This window comes from Jaculus jaculus, chromosome 5 (genome assembly GCF_020740685.1).
Source record: "Jaculus jaculus isolate mJacJac1 chromosome 5, mJacJac1.mat.Y.cur, whole genome shotgun sequence".
In the NCBI taxonomy this organism is placed as follows: domain Eukaryota; kingdom Metazoa; phylum Chordata; class Mammalia; order Rodentia; family Dipodidae; genus Jaculus; species Jaculus jaculus.
In genome coordinates, this window is record NC_059106.1 from 58,023,343 (window position 1) to 58,051,157 (window position 27,815).

A 27,815-nucleotide genomic window follows, 5' to 3' on the forward strand; every position below is an offset into this window, starting at 1 on the left:
TTTTCCTGGCGGAGTTTTGGCGGCGGAGCGGCGCGGGCTATGGACGCGCTCAAGTCGGCGGGGCGGGCGCTGATCCGGAGCCCCAGCCTGGCCAAGCAGAGCTGGGGGGGCGGCGGCCGGCACCGCAGTGAGTGTGTGCGCGTCCGTGGGGCCCGGCCGGGGCCTGGGCACTTGGGGCCAAGTTGGCGAAGAGGCGGGGCCTGACCCGTGCTGGCGGCCCAGCCTGGCCCCGAGGGGTTGGGGTTCGTCCGGGGTCAAGTCTTGCGCCCGTTCCCTCGCGGGGGCCGCGGAGAGGAGGCCGAGCTCGGGGTGCCCAGGTGCAGCCTGGCGAGGCATGCAGGTGGCGGGGGGCGGGGGTGGGTTCACAGAGACCTTGGCGCTTCCCCCGGCCGCTGCCCACCCCGCTGTCCTGGTAGCTGGGCAGACACTCAGTGTCACACCCGGGGCGGGTCAGGAGCTGGGAAGATGCTCCGCATCCTGGATCCCGCATCCCTGCGCCCCTAGCGGGGAGCCCCTTACCCCTCCACCTCTCAACCCCCAGCCCGACCCATGGGGTCATGTTGTGACCCCTGGGCCTCAGATGGTGAATGCGAGCTCGCCAGCACCTGCTTGGGGAAAGCGAGGCCCAGCCAAACAGTCGCGGGAGGTCCTTGCACTGGGACATCTAGACCCCTGCGTCCCCTCCTCCGGGCTGGCTTCCAGGTTAATTTTGAAACCTGTTTTCGCTCACACCTTTCCTCGCGGGCTGCCGAAGTCCCTGGGCACCCAAGCGAAGGGCAGACTCGCCGCCCTCACCTTTCCCTGGGCGTCGGGGAGGCTGAGCCTGGGCCTCCCCCGGGCCTGCTCCTCCTGGCCACCCGTCTCGCGTTACTCTCTGGGAGCCCGTCACCTGGCACCCTCCCCTGGGGCCTGACAAACCTAGCGCAGTTCCCTTCCTTTTCCGGAGTTGGCTTCTTGGCAGATGGGAACCAAAATGCCAGGACTTCTGCACGCCCTCACCTGCCACCCACCTGGGGGTTCTCTCCCCATGCCCAAGGAAACAGTCCAGTTCCTCTCCCTCCCCCCCCCCACCTTCTCTCCTTGCCTGGCCTTGCCCGACTCCACCAGGGGAGCCCAAGATCCCTGGTCCCTGGAGCGCCTACGTGTCTGGGCCTAGGAAGCCCGCCCCTGCCCCTCCTTTCGCCCCACTGTACCGATCCAGCTGTGGGCGCCTCCTAGACTTGGCTGGCATTGGGAATGTGGGCTGGTGCCTGCGGGTGGGGATGCGGTCAGAGGCCCCTTGGGCCATGCGGAGCCTGTACCATCTCCCACACTTACTCCAAAAATAGTCCCTTAAAAATTTCGTGGGATGTGACCAGGACTTTGGAGAGTGACCTTCCCTTGCAGTGGAGAGGAGCCCTGCAGTTTTCTCCGGGGATGAAGAGGAGAGGGTGGGTGAGACAGCCCCCCACCCAGGGAAACAGTTCTGAAGAGGAGGGAGCCCAGAAGGGTCTCTGGGGCAGGGGGATGGAGGGAGACCCACTGTGGATGGTGGAGTTTCACTTGCCTGCTCCAATCTAGGGCAAGTCACTTAATCTCCAGTTTTCCCTCCTGTGAAATGGTGGCTCACACTTTTAATCCCAACACTTTGGAGGCTGAGGTAGGAGGGTCGCTGTGAGTTCGAGGCCACCCTGAGACTACATAGTGAATTCCAGGTCAGTCTGGGCTAGAGCGAGACCCTACCTTGAATCCCCTCCCCCCCCCCCAAAATGGGTGTGAAAGTCTTGCTAGGGTAGAGATGTGAGTCTGTTGGAAGAGTGCTTCCTAGCCTGTGGCAAGCCCTGGGATCTGTCCTCACTCCTGAATAAATTAGGCAAGGTGGCCTTGGGGGGTGAGGCAGGAGGATCAGAAGATCATCCTTAGCTACATGGTGAGTTTGAGGACTGTCTGAGATGCATGAGAGTCTGTGTCAAAAAAAGAAAAAAACATTGCCAAGCATGGGGCTAGAGGGAGGACTTAGCGGTTAAGCGCTTGCCTGTGAAGCCTGAGGACCCCGGTTCAAAGCTTGATTCCCCAGGACCCATATAAGCCAGATGTACAAGATGGTGCATGCATCTGGAGTTCATTTGCAGTGGCTAGAGGCCCTGGCGTACCCATTCTCTCTCTCTCTCTCTGCCTCTTTCTGTCACTCTCAAATAAATAAATAAAAATAAAAAATATTTTAGAGCCGGGTGTGGTGGCACACGCCTTTAATCCCAGCACTCAGGAGGCAGAGGTAGGAGGATTACCATGAGTTCGAGGCCACCCTGAGACTACATAGTGAATTCCAGGTCAGCCTGGGCTAGAGTGAGACCCTACCTCAAAAAATTCAAAATCAACCAAAAAAAAAAAAATTTTAAAAAATTGCCAAGTGTGGTGATGCATAACTTTAATCCCAGCACTTGAGAGGCAGAGGTAGGAGGATCACAGTGAGTTTGAGGCCAGCCTGGGATTACAGAGTGAACTCCAGGTCAGCATGGGCTAGAGTGAGACCCTACCTCAGAAACAACAACAACAACAAAAAATATAGGTAATTCTCCATTCTTGGTGGGTTCCCTGTCCCCACCGCCTTCCATATTCTTAGCATGGCCAGCTTTAGGTAGAGGCTCACAGCTGGTCTATACCTTGGAGGAAAGCAGAGGGACCCCTTAACCCTTCTCCTCCCAAAGCTCTGAGGGCCATCCTTGTGCCTTCTGTACCCAGAATGAGCTTGCTGGGAGCTAGCCTGTGTGCTGAGTCTCTGCTTCCTATCTGTCAGTTGGTAGTAAAAGCACTTGCCTTGGCCTTTGCTGTGGGAATTCTTCAGAGCGTGTTTTCCTACTGCAGAAATGTCATCTTCATGTCAGTGTTTGCTTCACTTAGCACTTATGCTCCTTGGAGGTGACAAATCGGGGGTTTCTTTTTTTTAAATTTATTAATTTATTTATTATGGAGACAGAGAATGAGCATTCCAGGGGCCCCAGCCACTGCAAATGAACTCCAGATGCATGCACCACCTTGTGCATCTGCCATTAACCTGGATACTGGGGAATTGAACATGGGTCCTTAGGCCACACCAAGCACCTTAACCACTAAGCCATCTCTCCAGCCTAGCTTCTTGTATTAGACCCATTTTAGAGAAAAAGAAATTATAAGTGGAATCACTTCGACAGGCCCCAACCTAAGGGTTTCAGGCATAGATTTGGGGGCTATTGTGGGGAGGATTGGAAGCAGCCCCAACTTAGGTTTGGCCATCAGCCCCTAAGGAGTATTGTAACCATAGGTTAGAGAGGAAGCTCGTGAGTGTGTCCAGGAGAGGGGCAGTATGGTTTAGGGTTGAGACCCAGCCCAGCTTTCAAGATCAGGGCCACGCTGAATCCAGTGGATTCCAGTTAGACTGGTCTCTGCTTTCTGCAGTGCCCTGCTTCCCACTTCTCTGGGCTTCATGGTCACTTTTCTTTGTGGGGAAACAAGTCTGGAGAGGTGTTGCTACTTGCCTGAGGTCCCACCGCACACCCCAGCCTGCTTTCTCCCGGTTGTCCTGGCCCCGAAAGAGTTCCCTCTCCCCTTCCCTATGCCACTTTACCCATCTCTTTGGGAGCCATAAATATCTTACCTCAGTCCTTGGCCTGGAATTTCCTTTCTCCCAGCTACCTGAAAGGTGCCTCACCTTGGTCTCACAGTATCCTTGCTTTCAAAGGTGCTGAGCTCACTTTGACCCTTTGCCTCCTTTGTGGGTTGTCAGGACCCTCAGAGAGAGGACAGAGAAGAACAAGTGAAGTGCCCCGTTCAGTACAACTCGTAGAACCAGTAGGTGGGGGAGGGAGGGATCTGCTCTCTCTCTCTTTTTTTTTTTTTTTCAAGGTAGGGTCTCACTGTAGCCCAGGCTGACCTGGAATTCACTATGTAGTCTCAGGGCGGCCTTGAACTCAACAGCGATCCTCCTACCCCTGCCTCCCAAGTGCTGGGATCAAAGGTGTGCACCACCCCATTCTTATTTACTCACAGTAAGAGTAAGTACGTGTGCCAGGCGCTCATACAGGCGCTGGGACGTCGGGGGGACTGAGTGAGTGTGTCTCTTCTCACAGTGCTCTTCAGTCTGCTGGAGGCAGAAGACCTCAGGCAAGCAGTGGGGTTGGGGTGGAATACTAGGAATAAAATAAAATGGCCAAGGGGACAGATGGCTTTTTCAGATGGGATTCTTTCTGAGGGAAACAGTAAGACAAGACTCCAGTTGCAAGTTATTAACTTGGGAGGTATTGTCCTGCGGGGAAGCTCCCAGAGCCAGGGTGGACCCTGCCTCTCAGTGGCGTGGTGTGTGGCTTGGCTGCACTTGTGGCTGGAGGATGCTGAGAACAGAGACCTTGGCTCCCCCATCTGAGGACACCTGTGGCTGAGCCACACGCAGAAAGGCAGGTACGGGTCGCCAGGTGTTGAGTGAGCAAGTGGGATGTGTGGAGGGGCAGGTGGGCTCTGGGAAGGACACTTGGAAGAGCGAGAAGGGTGTTCAGCCGGTGGGAGCAGCAAGTCTGGAGACATTTAATTAGAGGCTGGGACTCTTGCTTCTCACGGGTGTCATGACTGAGGGAGGGGCAGGTGTTTTTAGATTCAGAGGTAACCTACTGCCAGCTGAGGGTCTGGTCTTCCCTTTGGGTGGCATGTCAGATGTGATCCCTGCTTGGCATGACATGGGCTTGGAGAAATATAGGAGGGGGACAGGATTTGAGTTCAGTCCTGTCATGTGTGCCCATGTTCACACTCTCTAGGTTGCTGGCATCCACGACTCTTCATAAAATGCAGCGGACGGCCACGTGCACATTAAAGCTCTTTGCACTTGACCATGGGCAGTGAATGTGGCTGGTTCTTACATAGTTCTTAGTGTGCACCAGGCAGGCTGTGAATTCATCTGTCCTCCTGACCAACTCGTGGGGTAGGAATTGTCTTTGTTTCACAGAGGGGAAACTGAGGCACAGATGTTGAGTGACTGAACCCCTGGCATGCTACAGGCATATGGAGGAAATCTCTACCTATGTTTTTTTTTTGGGGGGGGTGGTTTCAAGGTAGGGTCTCACTCTAGCCCAGGCTGACCTGGAATTCACTATGTAGTCTCAGGGTGGCCTCGAACTCACAGTGATCCTCCTGCCTCTGCCTGTGCCTCTGCCTCTGCCTCCCCAGTGCTGGCATTAAAGGTGTGTACCACGCCTGGCACCTCCCATGCTTTTGAGAACAACCTTAATGGCTTTAACTTCTGAACTTTGCGTTAGCGCTTTTCACTTCCTGGAGCTTCCTCCAGGGATGCGCCTGGAGAGACAACTGCTTTTCTCCGAGTGAGAGACTGCAGCCCGGGAAGCAGCCCTGCTCCTGTCTGGGCAGGGCTCTGGTCCCCTCCTAGGATGTTCCTGCAGCTTCTGGGCCATCCCCCACCAGGCTGGGGAGGGAGGTCAGGGCCTCGTGCAGAGGCTTGGCCTGGCCTGTGGATTGGCTGCGGCTCTGATGTTCAGAAACTGCCCTGCAGGGATGCCCTGCCCAGTCCTGACCCCTGGTCGGGGCCTTAATGAAGAAGGAGCACACAGTCCCAGCTGAAGTTAGACAAGGCATATGGTCTGTCCCCAGCTAACTCCCACAGCAGGTCATCTGTAAAATTGCAAAGTGAAAATAGCGCAGTCATTACCCGCCACGGGGCTGAAAATAACCATGCGGGAACCAGGCTGTAGACGTGGGCCTGTATTTGCCCGGGGGCCTCTGGGGCCTGCGCTTGTGGGCTGGAGCTCAGCCTTGGCTCATCCTTGTGAAGGTGGCTGGATGGTAGTCAGAGACCACACTGGTCTGGTTGTCCCGAGGGCCTCCCGGGGCAGGCACTGCTTTCTGAGGAGAGGTGTGCCCACCAGAGTCCTCACTTGCCTCAGTTAGGAGCAAGTCACATGTCCAGAAGTATGAGAGAGGTGGCTGGCCCAGGAGGACAGAGGCTGTAAGGGGGACAGGAGAGAAGTGGGGGCGAGGTTGGACAGCACCTTGAGGCAGGGTGGCCTCCTCCACACCAGATACAAAAGGCAGTCCTTGAGGGGAAGATGCACGAGGGCACTGCTGGGCAGAGGGTAAGGGTGGTGTTGCGGGAAGAAGGAAAGGAGAGCCACTCTCAAGAAGGGTGGCCACTGAGCGGCCTGGTCCTTGCCAAGCTCGTCTTTCTTACCTCATCATCTCATTCTGTTATCTCGTCCACAAGTCAGAACAGGCCCAGGACTGTTGTTTCCTGGCTTTATGGATGAGCAAACTCAAGGCTCAAGGCAGAGAGCTAACTCACTCAGGGTCACTCAGACACCGCCTCCAAAAGGGGACCCTTGTCTTAACCACTAGGATGGACTGCCTCTAAGGAGGCTTCCTGGAAAGAGATTGCATGTGTGGGGTTCCAATCCAGTGAAGAGGAGGGTTTTTTAAAAAAAAAATTTTAAATTTATTTGACAGAGAAAGAGGTGGGGGGAGAGAGAATGGGTACACCAGGGCCTCCAACCATTGCAAATGAACTCCAGACACGTGTGTCCCCTTGTGCATCTGGCTAACATGGGTCCTGGGGAATTGAACCGGGGTCCTTTGGCTTTGCAGGCAAACGCCTTACTCGTTAAGCCATCCCCTCCCCCTTTTTTTTAAGCACAGGATCTCACTAGTAGTAGCCTTCAATTTGAAAAACCCTGCCTCTTCCTAGGGCTGGGATTGCAAGCCTGTACCACCACACCCAGCTCAACTACTGAGCCAAGAGTTCAGAAGCTGGGAAGTAGATGTTACACTGTGAGGAGGAAGTTCTGCATGGGAGAGGAAATGGTGAACTTCAAACACCCCAACAGTCACTGTGGGGATGGCCTGTCTTGGCCCGGGAGACCTCGGACTGGCTGGCTGGGCCTCAGTTGTGTTATCTGTCAAGTGAAAGGTGGGACAGGGGATCTGTGAGGCTTACAGTGACAGCCAGTCTAGGAGATGGTGGACTAGAGGAAGGTCAGGCCAGGGAAGGAGGAACACAAAAATGTCAAGCATTTCAGAGGTCAAGGAGGACAGAGAATGTTTTGACAGCAAAGAGATCACTGGTGACCTTGGCAGGCTTTGGCCCTTTGGAATGAAGGCAGCGGAAGTGGCTTTGGAAAGGGGCCAGCAGAGGGCTGAGCCAGAGGAAATGGTAGAGTGGGACACAAAGATAGACAAGGAAGGATGTTTGCCTTAGGGCAGGAATGGATAATGAGCAGAACAAGGCCACTCCTAATTGATTAGTATTGCCTGCCCGGGGCTCTATGTAAGAAACAGCTACAGTGGATTAGCGATGTCTGTCAAGGACACAGGCAGTGGGTGAGATGGGTCTTAGGTTGAAAGTAGTGGTACAGATATCATGGCCTGTGGAGAAGATGCATTGGGATTAGGAATACCCAGTTCCAGATTGGAGGAAATACCTCCATCTCCAAGAACCTCTTCCTGACCTTTGACAAAAATTAAGGCAGTTTGCTTTATGGTACATAGTGTGGTCCAGTGGTCAGGAGCTTGGGATACACACACACACACACACACACACATATGTGTGTGTAAAATCTATGAGAGAAAGAGAATTGGTGCACCAGGGCCTCCAGCCCCTGCAATCAAACTCCAGACACACATGCATGCTTGACCTTGTACTCATGTGTCATCGTGTGCACCTGGCTTACGTGGGTTCTGGGGAGTTGAACCCGAGTCCTTAGGTTTCACAGGCAAGCACCTTAACCGCTAAGCTATCTCTTCAGCCCTTAAATATTATTTATTTATTTATTTTCAAATGGGGCGGGGGAGAGGGAGGGAGAGTAGACAGAGAGAGGGCGTGCCAGGGCCTCTAGCCATTGCAAGCGAACTCCAGGTGCATATGACTTGATGTGGGTACTCGGGAACCGAATTTGGATCCTTAGGCTTTGCAGGCAAGTGCCTTAACTGCTAAGCCATCTCTCCAGCCTGGAACTTGCCCTTTAAATTGAGTCCTTTGCACCTCATTTTCCTCAGCAGTTGAATGGGAGTGAGAGGAGGGCTGCCAGGCAGTGGCTCAGAGTGTGGGGGCTCTGGCTCGTCCTGGTGTTGGTGCTGTTAATCTTGGTTTCTTCTAGAGTGAGACCTGTGTCCAGGCTATTCCAGGGCCTCCGTCACCTGACATGGGATTCGGTATACCTCAGGAACCTGGCTTCCCTGTGGTAGAGCAAATGGAACTTTATGGGTGGGCAGAAAGGTGGGGCTGCTTTGGGTTTTAGAATCATCTTAAGACCACTTCCATTTATGTATTTATAATTGAGGGGGGCATGGGTGGGCGCTCCAGGCTCTCTAGCTGCTGCAGCTGTACTCCGGGTGTGTGTGCCACTTTGTGCATCTGGTTTTACATGGGTACTGGGGACTTGACCCTGGGTCCTTAGGCTTCACAAGCAAGTGCCTTAACTGCTGAGCCATCTCACCAGCCCACGAAGGCAGCTGGTGAGGGCAGTGCGACTGCCCAGAGCCTGGGGTGAGGGTGTCCAGGTCATTCCTCTACTCAGAAAACATCAAGTCCTGCTGTCCTGGATTTGAGGGGAGGGAGGGGTAGGTAATGAGGTTCCTGAATGACCTCCCTGCTGTCCCCCCCCCCCCCAGCGGAGGAAACAGTCTCCAAGGGACAGTGGCTCACTCGACACAAGTCCAGTGCGTCTGGAGTACTTACTATTGGGCGTGGAGGAGAGGAGGGCAGCGCAGAGCTCTGGGAACAGGGCCAAGGAGGCAGCCAGGGTCCAGATGGAGTGGGAGGCACGGTGGGTTGTGTAGGCGCAGGTGCCCATTCTTGACAGTGCAGGAATCCTGGAGCCAGGGGCTGAGCTTGCGGGATCCCAGCACTAGCCAGGGAGGGTGTGCGCTGCTTCCAGCCTTCCCGGGGGATGGCCTGGGGACGCTGGCCTCGCCACCTCTCGCAACCCCATTCTGTCCTTAACCGGATTGAATGTGAGGCTGGAAAGGGGTTTTCTCCTTTGTGGAGTAGGCACAGTCACACGAATACAGGTGCACCATCTGTGGGTTGGCAGGACAGGTAGGGCCCCAGTGGAGTGTGGGCCACATCTAACTGCCTTGCTTCTGTGTGTGGGTGTGTGGGTGTCCAAGGAGGACCCCTGAGGACAGCCAGACACTCCCAGGGGCACTGTGCCCCGCATGCCCTCAGCCTTCTCTCGTGTGGGGGTTGCATGGAGGCTCTTTCTAACGCTCCATTCTATCTCCTGGAGGGTCCAGTGAGCCGGGCTCACCCCCTTTCCCGTCCTTGCTGTCGTGATTAGTCATGGCCAGGAGTTCTCAGAAGCCCCTTCCCATGCGCCACAATGGCAGCTCAGAGGACTGGGTGACAGCTCGAACCTCACCATAGCTGCTTCCCGGCTTCTGGTGTCTGCATGAGCAGAGCAGCGCTGGTGGGACCATGGTTGTGAGCAGATGGCTCTGCATGTCATGTGTGGCTGTTGTCCCATGCCTTTGCCTCATTGAGCCTTCGTTTCCCTGCTGTAAAATGGAATACTAATCCTCCCCACAGGATTACACTAAGAACTCAGTAAGAAAGCGGTACCATTTGCCCACAGCAGGTATTTACTTGAGGTTGAGATTGGGATCAAGAACTGAAGGCCCACGTTCTAGCTTCAGGCTGACTGATTCTGTAGCTTGGATATGTGGCTTGTCCTCCCAGACCTCACTGCGGTTGTCCACTGTGTTTGTGGTTCTCTTGTGGGTGATCCCGAGGGTGAATGGAGACAGCTTAAATATATTTTATTTATTTATTTGAGAGAGAGAAAGAGAGAGAATGGATGCGCCAGGGCCTCCAGCCACTGCAAATGAACTCCAGACACATGCGCCCCCTTGTGCGTCTGGCTTACGTGGGTCCTGGAAGGTCGAACTGGGATCCTTTGGCTTTGCATACAGACGCCTTAACCACTATGTCGTCTCTCCAGCCCGGAGACAGTTTATATAAACATTGCCGGATGCTGAGTTGTTTCTGAAAACTGTTAGCTCAGTGTTTACAGTTAAAGGGTAATGGGTGGGGGGGTGACCCCGGACCCTTGCTGAGTTTTGTGAGGAGGTGGGCTGGTGATCTGAAAACCATCCTGTCCATTGCTAGAGCTGCCGGAGAACTGGACGGACACGCGGGAGACGCTGCTGGAGGGCATGGTGTTCAGCCTCAAGTACCTGGGCATGACGCTGGTGGAGCGGCCCAAGGGCGAGGAGCTGTCGGCTGCAGCTGTCAAGAGGATCGTGGCCACGGTGAGCTCCTTGACCCGCACATTTCTGAGCCAGCTCCCAGTGAGCACGGGCCCTTGAAATCCACTTCCCTGGGTGGCCTGTTCTTGCAGCTCAGAGCTTTGCAGGTGGGAGGGTGGAGCCAGGTCCCAGGTCATGCTGGGCTGTGGCAGGCTCTCCAAGCTCCAGCTGGCATTTCCCCCCTGGCTGCGTGTCCCTGGGCCAGTCTCTTCCTCCCGGACAAGAGGGCAGTGCCACCCCTCCCGCCGCTCTGAGGACCAGTACTTAGCGGGTAGCAGGGGCTCGTGGGTGGCAGTTGTCATTATTTTGTTCTAGGTGGGTACTGGCTAAGTGCCCTCTCAGTGGCACCTGCCAGTTGCCTGAGCTGAGGTCTCACATGGGCCTTGGGCTGGGGCAGTGAGGTGTAGGTGATGAGGGAGGGTCCCAGGAGAGGCAGGTGGCCTGCCTGGGCTCCTCTGACCCCAGTCTGCCTCTAGGCCAAGGCCAGCGGGAAGAAACTGCAGAAGGTAACTGTAAAGGTGTCGCCCCGAGGAATTGTCCTGACAGACAACCTCACCAACCAGCTCATTGAGAACGTGTCCATCTACAGGTACGCTTGCACAGGCGCAGCCTGCACCAGCCCTGGTCCCTTGGGGCGGTGATCGGGGTGGCCTCTCTGAATCCAGGCTCTACCATTTTCAATCTGAGGGCTGTGGAGCCTCAGTTTCCCTCATCTGTAAAATGGGGTGGGAGCAAAAAAAAATGGGGTGGGAGCGTGTCCTTCCTTGCTGTGTTGTTGCGCTGTCTACGGCTCGTGGAGAATGCTGGGATAGTGGTCACTGCTGCCCCCTAGCTTCTGAAAGCAGGCAGCTGAGGCCTGAGAGGGCCTGAAGCCCCTGTGCTTATCCCAGCTCTGTGCCTGCTGCTAAATCAGGCTGCACCTGGAGCAGTCACTGCCTGTTCCTTCTGTCATGAGCCCAGCAGCTCAGCCCTGACATGGGGGACCACGGGGAGGATGCCCCAGGGAAGCCCGACACAGGGTCTACAGCCACAGCGGAGATAGTCCCTGTAGTGGGCCATGGTCCCAAGGAGGCAGCATCCAGCCCTGGGAGCTTCAAGCTGGATTCTAGAACTGGGAGGTTCAGCCCAGATCTATATTGTAGATAGAAGAGCCTGAGGCCCACAGAATGAGTGACTGAGGGCTGCACCATGTAATAGGGGCTGAGCTGGAACCGGGAGCTCTGCCCTCGGTTGGGCATTGGCTAGAGCACCTGCCTGTGATGGCATCAGTGGGCATGGATGCTGCCTTCCTTTTAATCTTCCAGAGTCTACGTGCCTTCTTCTCTTAACTTCCAAGTGCTTCCTGCTGAGCCCCTGCCCTCCAGGAGCTTCCACATTAGGAGGGAGTGAATGTTTCTCAAGAATGCAGGGAAAGGAGTGACCCTCCAGGGGAAGTCTGGGAAGGCCTCTGAGGTGTGGTGACACCCTTTTGAGTAGCAGGCTCTGGCTGGATGCTACCCCAAAGCCAGGAGCGTTTAACAGGAGGCTGGAGAAGAGGCAGCTGGGCACGTGGCACCCCCGTCCACCTGGGCATGTGTAATGATGGTGATATAGAAGAGTTGCCGTTAAAGCTGGGGTCCCCGCCGGTGAGAGCTGAGTCTGCTGAGTTCCCACCCCTAATTGCGATTCTCAGGATGATAGAAGCAGGGTGTGGGGCTCGGTCACTGAGAGGATGGGGTGAGTGAGGGCGCAGGAGCTGAGCTGTGGATGGAAATCGGAGAAGGGTGTTCTCTGTGGACGAAGCTGCTGTGCCTCTCCCAAGCCCCTGGGGCTCCTGGTCAGGTGATCGTCACACAGCCCTGGCCACAGTTCAAGGAAGACCTGGCTCACCTGGGAGAGATGGGCCGATGCTGTCTGGTATCTGGCAGGGGAAGACTGAGTGAAGGACAGTGGTGAGCAGGGCAGTGTCCTGCTTCCCCAGTTGGCATAGACCCTTTGAGTGACAGCTGGACATTAGGAGTCGACATCTTAGCTTTTCCAGTAGCTCTGTGATCCCAAATCTCTAGCCTCTATTTTCTCCTCTGCAGAGTGGGGATAGTAACAGACCCAGGCTCAGAGTGAGTCTGCAATGAAGGAGGGCAGTGACTGAAACCCCCTTGGGGCAGTGCCTGGTCTGCACTTAGGTTCAGTCACTGCCGTCAGCAGCTGTGGCTCAGCGTGGCATGAGAGGGAGAGCAGGGGAGGTGACTTCCTTCATGCCTCATCCCTGGTCCCTCCCGTAGATGGCTCAGGATGCCAAGGCCAGGTCTACAGAGTCTTGCCCTGAGAGAGCAAGCCACAGGTTCTCTGGGACGGGGCGAGGCCCGATCAAACATCCAAGGATGGTCAGGCCCCGTGCCGGTCTGGTGACACTCCCCACCTGCCTTTCAGGATCTCCTACTGCACAGCAGACAGGATGCACGACAAGGTGTTCGCGTACATCGCCCAGAGCCGGCACAGCGAGAGTCTGGAGTGCCACGCCTTCCTCTGCGCCAAACGGAAGATGGTCAGCGGGGAGGACCAGGGATGTTCTCATGTGGGAGGCAGGGCCCAAAGGGGACAGTCACATTAGAAAATGGTTGAAATCCCTGGGAATCTCAGGTGGGCACCAAGAACACTGAAGGTACCAGGAAGGCAAGCCATGGCTGGCTGGATGGTCTGGCTGTGGGCAGGGACGAGCCTGTGTCCCCGGGGAGAGCCTGGGCCCCTTCCTCTCAGGAATGTGGCTTGTTGGGTTCTGAGGATATGTTTATGCTCTTGTCATTAGTGTGGTCTGGTGGGGACAGGCCTTGCATGGGTTAGCTGTCAGAGGTGGAGAGCAGAGGGCCCCAGTGGAAGGCAAAGGTAAGCCCTTCCTGGAGCTGGTTGTGCTGCGGCAGAGCAGGGGCAGAGGGCCACTCTGAACCTTTTCCGTGCCTTTTCCAGCGCTAGGCTTCGAGCTGTTGTCTTGTTTAGTGTTCATAGCCACGGTGCCCAGCGGAAACAGCCAGCACCTCCGTTGCTCTTCTTGTTGTACGTGTGATGTGTGGTGCATGCACGTGTGTGTACAGATGCACGTGCCCCGTGTGTGCATGTGTGGCCAGAGAACATGGGGTGTCCTCCTTCTATCACTCGTCCATGTGGTTGCTTGAGACAGGTCCCTCCCTCAACCCAGAGCTGCTGTCTGTCAGTGAGTCCCGGGGATTGGCCAGTCTCCACCCACAGTGGACTGGAGTTAGAGATGTGTGTGGCCATGCCCAGCTTTTTCCGTGGCTCCTGGGGCGCCTGTAATCTAGGGGTCTCTGGCCTGAAAGCAACACACAGCAAGCACTTCTAAGCTAGCTGCCCACCCATCCATTGCTTTTTAAAAAATGTAAAACGGGCTGGAGAGATGGCTTAGCAGTTAAGTGCTTGCCTGTGAAGCTTTAGGACCCCGGTTCGAGGCTCGATTCCTCAGGACCCAGGTTAGCCAGATGCAGAAGGGGGCACACATGTCTGGAGTTCGTTTGCAGTAGCTGGAGGCCCTGGCGCGCCCATTCTCTCTCTCTCTCTCTGCCTCTTTCTCTGTCTGTTGCTCTCAAATAAATAAATAACAAAAAAATTTTAAAAATGTAAAACAGGACAGTCCTCTCAGAAGCCAGCTGTCTTGACAAGATGATGTAGCCAACCAGGGGAAGAGAGAGGTTTTGAGTAGCACATTTCTTCTCCCATGCACAAGTGACAGCTGAGAGCTTCCTGTTCCTTCCCCAGGACCACTTCTAGCTGGGCTGGGTGACTGAGACGCCTTGGTGGCCCCTGGGCATTGCCATGACTTTGGGGATAGGAAGCTGTAGTGGACTCACCTTTGATAATGAGACTTTTGTTTCTTATGTATGTGGAGGGGAGGGGGGAACATGTGTTTACATGTTGGCATGTGTGAGTGCAGATGCGTGTGTGTGGAGATATGCTTGTGGAGGTCAGAGGACAGCCTTGGATGTCGGTCCTTGCCTTGCACCTTGTTTGAGGTGGGTTTGTTGTTCACGGCTGTGTCTGCCAGAGTAGCTGGCCGGTGAGCGTCTGGGAGAGTCTCTTGTCTCCACCTCCCGGCTCGCCACAAGCATGCTGGGATTATAGATGCCTGTCACAGTGTCCAACTTTTTGTTTCTTTTTCTTTCTTTCTTTATTAGAAAGCGAGCAAGAGAGAGAGAGAATGAGAATGGGTGTGCCAGGGCCTTGAGCCACTGCAGGCGAACTCCAGATACATGTGCCACCATGTGCATCTGGCCTATGTGGGTACTGGGGAGTTGAACCTGGGTCCTTAGGCTTAATAGGCAAGTGCCTTAACCACGAAGCCATCTGTCCATCCCTCGTTTTATTTTTTTTTAAGGTTTATTTATTTATTTATAGAAAGAGGCGGATAGAGAATGGGTGTGCAAGGGCCTCTAGCCACTGAAAACGAACTCTAGAGGTATGCACCACCTTATGCATCTGACTTTTTACATGGGTACTGGGGAATCGAACTCAGGTCCTTGGGCTTTGCAGGCAAGTGCCTTAAGCACGGACCTATCTCTCCAGCCCCAGTGTCCAACTTTTATGTGGGGTCTCGTACTGACACTTGGGTAAAAAGCACTTTATCCACTGAGCCATCTCCCCAGCCCCAGCTGCTGTGGTTTCTGAGGCCCCTGAGGTCTGTGCATCTTCCTGGGAAGAGGTTCCTCACGTCCGCTCGTTCAGCATCTGCGTCTGTTAGCAGATCTGAGCCTGGCGCCCAGGCCCCGTGGTTCTCCGAGACAAGGAACTCAGGTTGTCTCCCTCTATCAAAGGACACATTGGGACTGTCACAGTCCTTGGGCTTGAGGCTTCCTACTACACATCAGGGCCTACTTAGTTATCATGAGTGTCCGAGGGCTGCCAGAACAAATGACCACAAACTTAATGGTTTAAAACAGCGCAGATTCATTTCTCACAGTTGGCAGGCTACAGTAGGCCAGCAGAGTTGTGTGTCTCCTGAGGTGATCCAGGGAGAGCCCAGGTCTTTGCCTTTCTACTGTCTAGAGAGCCCCCGCAGTCCACTGCCATCCTGGGCTCCCGGCCAGCTGTGTGGCATCATCTGTCTCATGGCCACCATTACATTGCTGTTTCTGATTCCTCCTCAGTCCCCTGTGATGACAGTGGTCACCGTCTCTCCTTGTCAGTATCTTCAACCTAACCCACCTGTTGCTGTGTGCGTAGACACACAGGGACGAGAGCGTGACTGTCTTGGGGCGTGGTTCACTTGCTCCACAGATGGCGGAAGGCCCTTGGAGAAGGAGGCAGATGAGGGCTTTCTGATTAGGGTTGATGTTCTGTGTGACCCTGGCAAGATCCTGCCCTTCTCTGGGCTGCTTGCCTGTCAGCTGAACGAGGAGATTGCCTCAGGGATCCCCAGGGTCATTTGGAAAGGCCCCCATTTCTTTTTTCTTTCTTTAAAAAAAATTTTTTTGACAACTTGTATACTTACAGACAATAAACCATGATAATTCCCTCCCTCCCCTGCTTGCCCCTTCACAACTCCACTCCATCACATCCCCTCCATCTCTCCATTAGTCTCCCTTTTAATTTATAGTTTTACTTTTTATATTTTTGAGGTAGGGTCTCACTCTAGTCCAAGCTGACCTGGAATTCACTCTGTATTCTCAGGGTGGCCTCAAACTCACGGTGATCCTCCTACCTCTGCCTCCCGAGTGCTGGGATTAAAGGCATGTGCCACTACGCTTGGCTTTCTCTTTTATTTTGATGTCATCGTCTTTTCTTCCTATAATGAGGGTCTTGTGAAGGTATTGCTAGGCACTGAAAGATTGTGGATATCAAGGCCAATTTCTGTCTGGACAGCTTCATCGTAAGGAGTATCTTCCTTTGGCTCTTACATTCTTTCCACCACCTCTTCCGCAGTGGACCGAGCCTTGGAGGGTGTGATAGAGATGTTTCAGTGCTGGACACTCCTTTGTCACTTCTCAGCACTATGTTGCCTTTTGGGTCATTCCGGTGATCACCACGATCTGAAAAGAAAAGCTTCTGTAACCAAAAGTGAGCGAAGCATTAATATATGAATATGGACATTAAGTATAGTGCTTACAGGCAGTTTGGTGGGCATAATATATGCATTTAGCCAGATAAGAGCAGGCTTTATACCCCTAAGGCTCATGACCTCCCCTACCATAGGCTTTTGATTAGGTTTTCAGTACTAGGCATGTATTCCCAGCCATAGAGCAGGCCTCCAGTCCAATTAGAGAGCTGTTGGTTTCCCCCAGAGCAGACATGCCATTATTGCACCTGTTCAGTCATTTGGCCTGTCTGGCCAGACTTGAGGCTTCCAGTGTCCACTGTTTTCATCACTGATAACTTCTGTCTCCCATAGGGCTGCATGCAGTGCAGCTTTTTCCAACTTTAAGTTGGCTGGTCTATAGGAAGAAGGTTTTCAGCTCAGCCCCAGCTTAATTTCTCAGTGATCTTGCTGCACAGGCATGTGGAGTCTTCAGCAATAGGGTCTGACCATCTGTCACTCGTGGGAAACCAAGAGCCTTAGCAATAGCTGGTAATATTTTAGAGGCAACAGAGACCTCTCTGGCCAACAACTCACTGGAAGGTATCCCATCCCTGGCACTGAAAATTTTCTAGTAACAATCTACTGGATGTGCCATTATCCAAAAAAAGTAGCTTTTCATATGTCTTATTCAGACTATCTTGAATTTTGAATGCCCTTTCCCCTCTCCCTTCTCTTAATCTCTTCCCCCGGCCTCTCTTAGGCCAGTCCCCTCCCTATAATTTGTTCTTCTACTTACATATATACAATACCATCCCCTAAAGTCCTTCCCTTTCCTCCCTTCCTTATAGCCCTTTTCTAGCTTACTGGCCTCTGCTGCCAATTTTTGGTTTCAACTCATACACAAGTTACACATTTGTAGCTAAGATCCACATATGAGAGAGGACATGCAATGTTTGGCTTTCTGGGCTACCTCACTTGGTATAATCTGGAAAGGCCCTATTTCTTTTGTATACCTTGTTTCTTTCCTATCGAGTCATGACACTGGCCACTGCTCTGGGGTCCTGTGATGCCGCAGGACCCTGCGCTGCGGTGGTTCTCCCATGACAGCCTTGTTCTCACAGATGGCAGGCGACATGATGTTGTCTCTAATGAGGCCATGCTGACATAAAAAGACAAGCTCATTATGTCCCCATTGTTCACTTCTTCCTCCCCACTGACTGGAGCAAGTGCTGGGCAGGGCAGCTGGCCCGCAGCCATTTCTCCAGTGTGGCCCAGGCGGGAGGGGCATAACGCGTGTGGCAGCTTTCTCTGGATGGGGGTCTGGGCGCGCGAGTCAGACCAGTCATTCAGAGGGTGGCCTGGCTTGGGGCAGAGGACTTTAAACAGCCTTCCCCAAGGCCAGAGGGCAGCTGCCAAGGAAAGCAGAGCCCAGCTACAGTGGCCATGCCATGGCAGAGGACAGGACTTCTGCTGGACACCCAGCTCTTCACTTCTTTCTGTGTGGCCTGGCTGTGGCCAGACCACCTGGCTGGGCTGTGCCGCTGTCCTTTGTCAAGGGCCCTGGGGCACCCTGTGTGAGACAGCCTGGCCCAGGGTGGGGTAGCTATAGCATCTAGTAATCAAGGCCTTAACGCAGCCCAGGTTGGCAGTGTGGCTGGCCTCAGGCCTGGCCCTGTTTGGAAACCTTAGATTCTCAGAACTTTGTTGCGGCAGAGGCAGAGAGAAGTGAGCTGGGCGCTTAACCTGGTCTCCCTCTGCTGGCAGCTGCTTCCACAGACGTGGCCCTGCTCCTCGCGGTCCATGCCCTGCCATGCGCACTGGGGACCTGGAGCTCTATAAGCCTGTGGGCCAGGGCCGGCTTTGTTACTGAGTCCAGGGCTTGGCTCTAGGGTGGAAGCTCTCAGACCTCCAGGAAGATGCCCAGAGACCAAGGCCTTGAGGATAAGGAGGTGGTACAGAGGTGCCAGGCAAAGGGCTGTGTGGTCAGTGCAGGCTGGCCAAAGGCATAACTTAAAGTACTGTGGGCTTGAGGCTGAGGACTCTAGTTTTTGGGTCCCATCATGTCTCAGGCACAGGGAGCCTGGAGGGGCTGAGTGCGAGTGCAGCCCTCACTGGGTTTCGATATCACCACCTTCCTTTCTGGCTGCCTCAGTGAGCAGAAGCTTGGAGAAGCAGGTCTTTCCCACATCTCCCACAGTGCAACATAAGGCCACAGTCACCCAGGCCTTCTGCCCCTGGTCCTACTGAATGTGACTAGACGGTCCTCTGCAAGGGAGTGTTCCTGCCTGCCTAGTGAGAAGCCTCCACTCAGTGAACATTAGGCCTCTGCGCTTAGAAGTGGAAATGGAAGAGCTTGGGGTCAACCCATTTTTGCCTGCCAGGAAGCCAGGGCTGTTGCCCCTATAAGGCTCTCCGTGTTCCTGGAGTCATCCTTGTACAGACATTTATACATTAGCAGGGGGTGGGGGGAAAAGAAGGCTTATAAGGAGCTTATAGCTTGGTGAGGTCAGTACCTGCCCCTTTGAAGGGCTCATAGCTTGGTTCCTGAGCCAAGTTGAAACTGGCCAGGGTGATAGGACAGACCTAGAGGCCCTAGGCCCCAGGAGGGCAGGGAGGGGAGGAGGAAGGCTTCCCTCAGCACTGCTGTGGCTCCCAGCAGAGCCCAGGAAGAGCCAGGGCCTGCAGCCACCTGCACACGTGGCTGTTCAGGCTACATTCGCTTTAACTTACAGCCTGGGACACCAGGGCCGAGGGGCAGGAATGTATGCAAATGAACCAGCAGCTTTATTCAAACACAGTGTAAGCCTGGGTCCCCAGGTTCCTGCAGGCAAAAAATAATGGTATTTCCACAGCCGTGCCACACTGGGTGACTGGCCCTTGCTTGGGTGTATAGTGATCTGACTTGGGATGGTAATTAGGCCATATTTTTAGTTCATGGGCAATTCTCAATGGTAACTGGGTCTATTAAACTTGATTCAAACGTGACAGTTTAAATTGTAAACAGCTGTGAAGAGTTTCATACTTAATTACCATATTTAAGTTTTGCCATAAAGCACTCGTACTTCCATCAAAAATGTAAATGACGGAGACATTCAAATGAGATTTTATACTTGGTGAAGTTTAATTGGCACGGATCAGTCAGCTTGTTTGGAGAGTTTGGATTTTTTTTTTAAAGAGTTTTGAAGGCAGTGGCCACGAATTCATTTCTCAATTAAATTGAGTTGTCTGGCAGGAGGAGGATGGAAGGGGTTGCTGAGGCATGAACTTGAGCACGTGAAAGAGTGAATAGGAACTGGGCAGTGGTGCATGCTTTAATCCCAGCACTCAGCGCTGGGGAGCCAGAGGTAGGAGGATCTAGACCACCCTGAGACTACATAGTGAATTTCAGGTTAGCCTGGCCTAGAGTGAGATCCTACCTCAAAAAAAAAAAGTGAATGGTATGCTATCCTCTCGTCCAGGGCTTTCAGCAGGAAGCTCATATTCCTGTCACAGCTATAACTGTTTCTCTGGGCTGGTGACCCCGGAACTGAACCGCAGTCACGGGAAGGTGTTGAGATGGTGAGATGGACGGGGACTGGGTTGGCAGGAGGCAGCAGCAGGCTCACCCCACCACCAACAGGAACAGTGTACCCCAGTTTGGCTGCCATTGCTGTCACTCAGGGACCTCTGTCTGCACCGGGGCACGGCTCTTCAGACCTACTGCTGCTTGTCCGGTACATACAGATAGGGGTGTGGACACGTGAGCCAGGGACACCTCCATCTCCGTGATGCCAGAGTAGGGTAGGTAGGGCCAGAGGAGCGCAGCGTTGGTGACAGGAGAGAAGTGGTGACATGCGTGGGGTTGGACGAGTGGGTGGCAGCCAGGCACACCCTTTGAAGGTGGTTAGGCCGCTGTGTAGCTCTGGTCCCTGGCGCTCCCTGGCGTCTTGTTCCTCACCCCTCCCCTTACTGGGACACAGTAGACAGTCACTTGTACCCCCACACTCTGTGAGCCCTAAACAGTACGACCTTTGCCTCTCTGACTCTAGCTTCTTTGGCATGGCTGGGCCCATCCACCCACAGGCACAGTTAGTTTAGCGTAGTTCTCAGATAAAGAGGAAGGACCTCTTGGAGTCTCTCAGTCAGTTGATTTAGGGGTGTCTGTCTGGAAGGAGGCGGTGGAGGTAAATAGCTGTTTGGAGGAGTTAGGGGTGGAATGAGGGTGGGAAATCTGGCTAGGCTGGGGTGCTGAACATGGCCTCCGATGGCCACTCTAGGATATAGCTTCATGAAGCCCCAGGCTGCTCTGGGGCAGAGGAAGGGGCCTTGCTTAGCCTGGGATGGAGCAAGAGCCCCCAGCCCTCCGGCTCACACTTGCTCTTCCCTGCCTGACCCCTCACCTCCCCCCACCCCCGCTTCCTGTTTTTCAGGCACAGGCTGTCACTCTCACCGTAGCCCAGGCCTTCAAAGTCGCCTTTGAGTTCTGGCAGGTGTCCAAGGAAGGTGAGTCTCTTTCCACAGCATGATGGGTGAGGTGTGGGGACAGATACTGCTGGAAGGCAGACCCAGACTCACCCCAGCTGTCATCAGGTCCCCTCACTTCTCTAAGTGTCAGTTTCCTCATCTGGACAAAGGCCATCTCCCGTCCTCAGGGTGTTGAAGTGGCATCAGCACGGTGTCCTTCCTCCCACATGGAGACCTCACACTGCCCGAGGCTGAACACAGCATACCCTAGCCAGCGGGGTGGTGTGAGGTGCAAAGCGCTGGCATGTCTTGATCCTTCAGAAAAAGAGAAGAGGGAGAAAGCCAACCAAGAGAGAGGAGACGTCCTGGGGACCCGCTGTGACAGCACCCCCTCGTTGAAGAGCTGTGAGTCTTGAGCTGGGCCCTTTAGCTGTGGGGCCCAAACCTGTTCTTTTGTTTTTTTGTTTTTGTTTTTTGTTTTTTCGAGGTAGGGTCTCACTGTAGCCAAGGCTGACCTGGAATTCACTCTGTATTCTCAGTGTGGCTTCGAACTCACGGCAATCCTCCTACCTCAGCCTCCCGAGTGCTGGGATTAAAGGAGTGCGCCACCACGCCTGGCTCCCACATCTGTTCTTTACCTGGGATCTCCCTCTTGGGCTGAGGTATTTCATTTTATTCTGTGTTAAATCCATAATGCATGTGCATTATGGGTAAGTGTGGAAGGGACCCATGTGGCACGTGCTTACCCAGATGTACGCATATTTATACATGTGTGCACCTCTGTCTACCTCCCAGCCTGGTGTGCGCATGTGGAACGCTCAGCCACTGTTGCAAGTGAACAGGTTCCAGTGCCCACCCTCGGGGGATACAGGGTCTGTCCTAAGGCCCTGCAGCTGGCAGCGATCAGGGTGGGACTTGGGGTGGCCAGGGACTTAGGATTCATCAAGGCCAGGGCCCAGGAGCAAGTCAGAATGAACCCACGTAGCCCAGGGGTACATGATGGGCTGGGGAGTGAGGCCAGAGGAGAAGCAGCTCTCTTCTTCTAACTCTCCCAACTAACTAACCCTCTCACAGTGGTCGCCACTGGCAACCTGCTAGACTTAGAAGAGATACCCAAGGCCCCACTGTCCACGGTCAGCGCTAATACCAGCAACGTGGGTGAGGCCCCGCGGCCTCAAACCGTGAGCAGCAGCACCGTTGTCTGGGTGAGTGTCCATGCCGTCTCGGGTCCCCTGGAACTCCCTTTAGATCCAGTGCGCCTCAGCCAGGTCTTTGGCCCAGCCACAGGATGCTTCATGGTGCCGGCCCTGGCACGTGACTGTTCCTCTGGGAGGACAGACCCAACCCAGCAGCGCCCCGGATGGGAGCTGAACAACAGCCCCTCTGAACCCAGCACTGCGTCCTCAGCAGGCCTGGCCCCAGCACAGCTGTCTGCCCACAATGCTGGGCCTCTGGGCCTGAGCGTCCACAGCTCTGCCCGTCGCACACTAGAAAAGGCTCCCTTGTTTTGGCACAGCACTTTGTGCCCAGCGCCCTCTCTACTCAGCGTCTGAATGAGCAGCCCAGCCTCTGACTCCTGGGGACTTGGGGCCGACGCGGGGCCAGCCTCTGACTTCGGGGTCAGCCTTTTTACCCCCTCGGGGAGGAAGCTGACCTCCCATGGCATCTCCCAGAGGAACCTGAGAGGTTTTTAATTTCAGTTTCTCATTTGGAGGTAATTTTAGATTGCATTACAAAAATAGTGGGTAGTTCTAGTTTACCTCCCCATACCACTCTTTTTTATTTTTTTTCCGAAGTAGGGTCTCACTCTAGCTCAGGCTGACCTGGAATTCACTATGTAGTCTTAGGTTGGCCTTGAACGCATAGCAATCCTCCTACCTCTGCCTCCCAAGTGCAGGGATTAAAGGCATGTGCCACCATGTCTGGCTAGTTTACCCTTTTTAAAATTTTATTTTACTTATTTATTTGAGAGAGAGAGAGAATGTGGGCGTTCCAGGGTCTCCAGCCACTGCAAATGAACTCCAAATGCATGTGCCACCTTGTGCATCTGGCTTTACATGGGTCCTGGGAAAACACTTGGGTCTTTAGGTTTTTGCAGGCAAGCACTAAGCCATTCTTCCAGCCCAGTTCACCCTTTAGAGTACAGTGGTCACAGTTGGAAACCAAACTGATAGAGCCCTTCACATCATCTGCAGCATCTACTTACCTTTCTCCACTTGTCCCTTCCTGTCCTCTTTCTGGTCTGAGATCTGCAGGATTGCACATTCTCTTTAGTTGTAATTTCTTTTTCTTTTTCTTTCTTGACAGTACTAGGACTCAAACACAGGGCTATGTTCTTGCTAAGCCAGTACTCTACCACTGAGTGACATCCTAAGCCTCCCTTTAAAAAAATGTATATATTTCAAAGAGAAAGGGGAGGGAAAGAAAGAGAGAAAGGCAGAAAGAGAATGGGCACACCAGGGCCTCCAGCTGCAGCAAATGAACTCCAGATACATGTACCACTGTGCATCTGGCTTTACGTGGGTACTGGGGAATTGAACCAGGGTCCTTAGGCTAAGTATCTCCCCAGTACCCGCAGCCCCTTTTTAATACATATTTTTAGAGACAATGTCTCACTCAGTTGCCCAGGTTGATCTGCAGCTCATTCAGTGGCCCAGGCAGACCTTGAACTTAGGATCCTCCTGCCTCAACTCCTGAGTAGCTGAGACCAAAGGCCTGTGCCAGCACTCCTGGTTTATCTTTTTCATCTTTAAAGTAAACCATGGACAGACTGCAAGAACTCTCAAGTCTCCCTGGCTGTTGGGGACAACCTGGATGTCTCTTGATCTGTCCAAGGCCTCCTGCTATTTGCCCTATACTCCTAGAGACTTTGGAGGTACCCCTGAGCTGTGAGGACTCTACCCAGCACCTTACCCCTGAGCCTGTGAGGACTCTACCCAGCACCTTACCCCTGAGCTGTGAGGACTCTACCCAGCACCTTACCCCTGAGCTGTGAGGACTCTACCCAGCACCTTACCCCTGTGCTGTGAGGACTCTACCCAGCACCTTACCCCTGAGCCGTGAGGACTCTACCCAGCACCTTACCCCTGAGCTGTGAGGACTCTACCCAGCACCTCACCCCTGAGCCGTGAGGACTCTACCCAGCACCTTACCCCTGAGCTGTGAGGACTCTACCCAGCACCTCACCCCTGAGCCGTGAGGACTCTACCCAGCATCTTACCCCTGAGCTGTGAGGACTCTACCCAGCACCTTACCCCTGAGCTGTGAGGACTCTACCCAGCACCTTACCCCTGAGCTGTGAGGACTCTACCCAGCACCTCACCCCTGAGCTGTGAGGACTCTACCCAGCACCTTACCCCTGAGCTGTGAGGACTCTACCCAGCACCTTACCCCTGAGCTGTGAGGACTCTACCCAGCACCTTACCCCTGAGCTGTGAGGACTCTCTACCCAGCACCTTACCCCTGAGCTGTGAGGACTCTCTACCCAGCACCTTACCCCTGAGCTGTGAGGACTCTACCCAGCACCTCACCCCTGAGCTGTGAGGTCCTGCCATCAGCTTTCCTATGGTGGCACAGGGCTGTGGCTGGCTTTAGAAGTAGAAGGGATCCAGACATTCCTTTCCAAGCCTGAAAGTTATAGAAAGCATCAGGTCCCTCATTTTACAGAACGAAACAAAACAGAGTCTCAGAGGAGCCATGACTTGACTAGCCCAGGTGACCGGACCACCACGCCAGTCTCCAGAGGACTGTGACGTGCTTTGGTTGTCTTGGGCTCCAGCTGTGGGTCAAAGGTTGAAGGCTGTCCTGTGCCAGTTCCTTCAGCCTTCTCCAGCCTGACTCCTGCCACCATGTCACTCACCCAGGGCTGAGCCCCGGCGGGTAATAGTGGCCCTTCTCAGAATTCTCACTTCTTGCTTTCTTTTCCAAGGAGCTGGATGATGGCCTGGATGAAGCATTTTCAAGGTAATGGTTGGCCACCTTGTGAGGGGACATGAGCCTGGGGCTGGGCCTACCTGCCCTTTCCTTCCTAGGCCTTGGTGTCATGCTTGAGAACCTGAGTCACTCCAGCCTTCTGCTCAGTGACAGTACAAGGGGGTCTTGAACCCCTTCAGAGATGGGGAGCTTACTACCTTAGGGAAGCTTTGTACACTTGACTGATGGATGAGAAGAATTTTGCTCTTCAGTAGAACTACTGCTAGGGGTAACCATTGCCAGAGCCAGAGCCAAACCACGCACACTGGTGTGAGCCCGTTTCCTCCCCTGTACCCCGACAGCCTTCCACACCTGGCTTTCCGAAAGCCTAGTTCCTTCTAGTGAGCTGCCGTCATGAAGGGCGGGGGAAGCCAGGGCAGGGAGTGCTGCCTTCCTTGTGGAGAATGTCAGGCATAACGAGGAGACACTGTGGTAAAGTCTGCGGGTGGTGCCATCCCTGCATCTTCCTAGGGGACCTCTCTGTAGCCATGGCTACTTGCAGCTTGGGGGACAGACTACCTAGAGGCTACAGTTAAGGAGCGCCTTGAGTAGCCCAGGGCTCCCAGCACCATGCTCTGGTCACTTGGCCTCTCTTTCCCCCTTGGGACCTGCTGTAGTCCTTGTAGTCCTCCCGCTTCTGGGGCTTTGCTTGGGTTGGGCCTGTCATGGGAGGCCAGCGCAGGGCCTTGCTGCCTCCTGCTACCACCTAGGATGGCCAGCAGACTTGGTCCCTCCAGGGCAGCGGGGCCCTTTGACCCTCTCTGCTTGACTGCTGGTGACAGCCCTGCATTTGGAGCACGCTTCATCTGCGTCTCTGTCCTCACCAGCAGAAAGCAGTAGGGCCTTAAATACAAATCACCCGGTGCTACAGCCCCACGGCCCAGACTGGGCGTGGCTCCCCAACGGGAGAGCACTCTTGATGTTGATCAGCCATGACCTCGCCCCTGGGGCACTCTGCCTTAGCTCTGTGCTGTCAGATGCCTCTCCAGGTGTTTTCACCCTCTCCGGGCCACCACCACGTCAGGGAGAGGCCGTCAGGCACTTAACTCTTCAGGTCCCTGTGGACGGACCTCAGCTATCTCCTCTTGTATGCTTCTTTGCTAGGAAGCACACTGTTGAACACCGTCACAGCCAAGTAGTCTAATCGTGGCTGGGCCAGTGACTGCCCACAGCTATCTTAGTGGCCTCTTGCCAGCCTGCCCCAGGGTTCTGATCCTCTAGAGTGTCGTGGTGGTCAGAGGCTACACCTCTCTTGGCATCTGAAACTTTCTCCTCTGCCCTGGCTCCTATTTTCCCACTCATGCCCCCTCCCATCTGGCCCCATGCTGACCAGACCCCTACCAGCTCAACTCACATAGCTCTGCCTTCCAGGCTGGCGCAGTCACGGACAAACCCTCAGGTCCTGGACACTGGGTTGTTGGGGCAGGACATCCATTATGCGCAGTGCCTCTCACCCACCGACTGGGACACACCCGACAGTGCTGGCACCGAGCAAGATGACCTCTTCAGCTTCTGAGAGCCCGGGGCCAGCAGGACGCGGCAGCCTTGACACACGATGGGCCAAAGCCACCTGTGGCAGGGCAGCCAGCTCTGGGAGCCACCAGCCCCCTATGGTCAGCAGCAGGCGAGCCTGCAGATGAGAGCTTTCGGGGCAGGTGGGGAGAGCTGAGAGCTGTCTGGAATGCGTTCAGTGAAGCCAGGTTTGCAGCAGGCATGTGGTGTGCAGGGCGGGACCCTGCCTCCCGCTCTCTCCTGGAGCTGGTGCCACACCAGCTGTGGGTGTTGGGACAGTGACCAAAGCATTGTCCCTCCTTTTCTGGGTGATCCCAGCAATGGGAATGCTCCTTTGTTTCCAGGAGGGGACACAGCTGCCTTTGGCAGGTCATATCCTTGAGCTCATGTTCCTCAGGGCCCTGCACCAGAGCTCTCAGGCAGCCCCTGACCAAAGATCGCACACAGGTTGACACTTTAAAGCTCGCCCAGCAGGCGTGGTGCGGGTGGGAGCCTTGGTGTGCACATCGAGGAGAGCCTACTTTCTGCCCTTCCTCTGCGAGAGCATCCGGAGTCCCCAGCCAGTGCTTGGGCCCAGTGTGCCAGCTGTCCGCGACCAAGTCTCACCACGATCGTGGGGATCACCTCTCCGTGGCCTCCCTCCTCAGGATCCCTCTTCATTCTCTGCTGTGGACAAGGCTGCGCCTGCTCTTCTATTTTATTTGTGCGTCCTTGTGTGTGTCCCTCCATCCCGCCTCCCCATACATCCTGAGACTGATGTGAGAAGCCTCACACTATGTATGTCAGGATATTTTTCATTCATTTTCCAAATGGGGAAACTGAGGCCACACATGCTGAGGGGGTTGGGGCTGAGACTAGAACCCAGATCTGATGCCAAAGCTGCTTGCTCCACCACCACCTTCCCCAGCTCACACCTCCTCTCTCTAGCTCTGTTGTCCTCTCAGGAACCAAAAGCCCCAGCTATTTTCTGACCAAAATGTTTCATAACAAACCATCTGGTGCCTTTCCAGGCGGCGCTGGCACAGGCCTGCCTCTGCTCTGCTAGCTGCCTTGCCGCTGGCTTCTGGGAAGATACAAGTGTCTGAAGTGTTGTAATTCCACGGGGGAACAGAATCAAGTCTGGAATCACCTCGCTGTTTTTTCCTGACACCGTGGCCCAGATGGTCTGTAGTCAGGACACCCTAGCAGCAAGCTTTCTTTAGAATCTTTTCCTCCTCCCTCGTGTTGGTCCTGTAGACTCCTGAAACCCAGCCAGGCCAATAAGCATCTTTCTAGGGTGAGGATCCCTCTGTTTGGGGGCTGGTCGGAGCAGGCCTCAGCAGCCCCAGGGAACACTGGGCATGTCTTGGCATCCCCTTTCACTGGCTGAGCAGCTGAGTCAGACCCGTGTGTAGGGGAAGGAACCTAGAGAGTCCTTACCAGAACAAGGGTGACTCCCTTTTCCTGCCCAGCCACCAGGCTTCTGTGAGAGGTGGCTGGGAGGGTCTCACCGTGCTGTGGCCATGCTGTGGCCCTGGTGGTATCACTGACAAGCTGTCAGCATGCTCCTGGGTTTCTGGAGCCGAGTCCCGTTCTTTGCCCAGTTCTAACGAGGAAAGAAACAAGTAATAAAGGCTCCCTTTCTGAAGTATAA

General features: G+C 54.4%; 1 protein-coding gene across 1 annotated transcript; it reads left to right on the top strand.

The window, feature by feature from the left end:
* Ldlrap1 (low density lipoprotein receptor adaptor protein 1) lies at window positions 1-27,815 on the top strand. The gene is made up of 9 exons (XM_004657499.2): window positions 1-127; window positions 10,115-10,257; window positions 10,731-10,843; window positions 12,664-12,778; window positions 20,665-20,737; window positions 21,020-21,103; window positions 21,773-21,903; window positions 24,627-24,661; window positions 26,042-27,815. The coding sequence occupies exons 1-9, from the start codon at window positions 40-42 to the stop codon at window positions 26,184-26,186; spliced, it is 927 nt and encodes a 308-aa protein (XP_004657556.2). The 5' UTR covers window positions 1-39; the 3' UTR covers window positions 26,187-27,815.

Excerpts from the sequence above, each read along its gene's own strand:
- Ldlrap1 (XM_004657499.2), top strand. The coding sequence starts at position 40 with ATGGACGCGCTCAAGTCGGCGGGGCGGGCGCTGATCCGGAGCCCCAGC. Across the intron at positions 10,844-12,663 it reads GAGAACGTGTCCATCTACAG|GATCTCCTACTGCACAGCAG; the intron begins GTACGCTTGCAC and ends CCTGCCTTTCAG. Across the intron at positions 20,738-21,019 it reads CTGGCAGGTGTCCAAGGAAG|AAAAAGAGAAGAGGGAGAAA; the intron begins GTGAGTCTCTTT and ends TTGATCCTTCAG.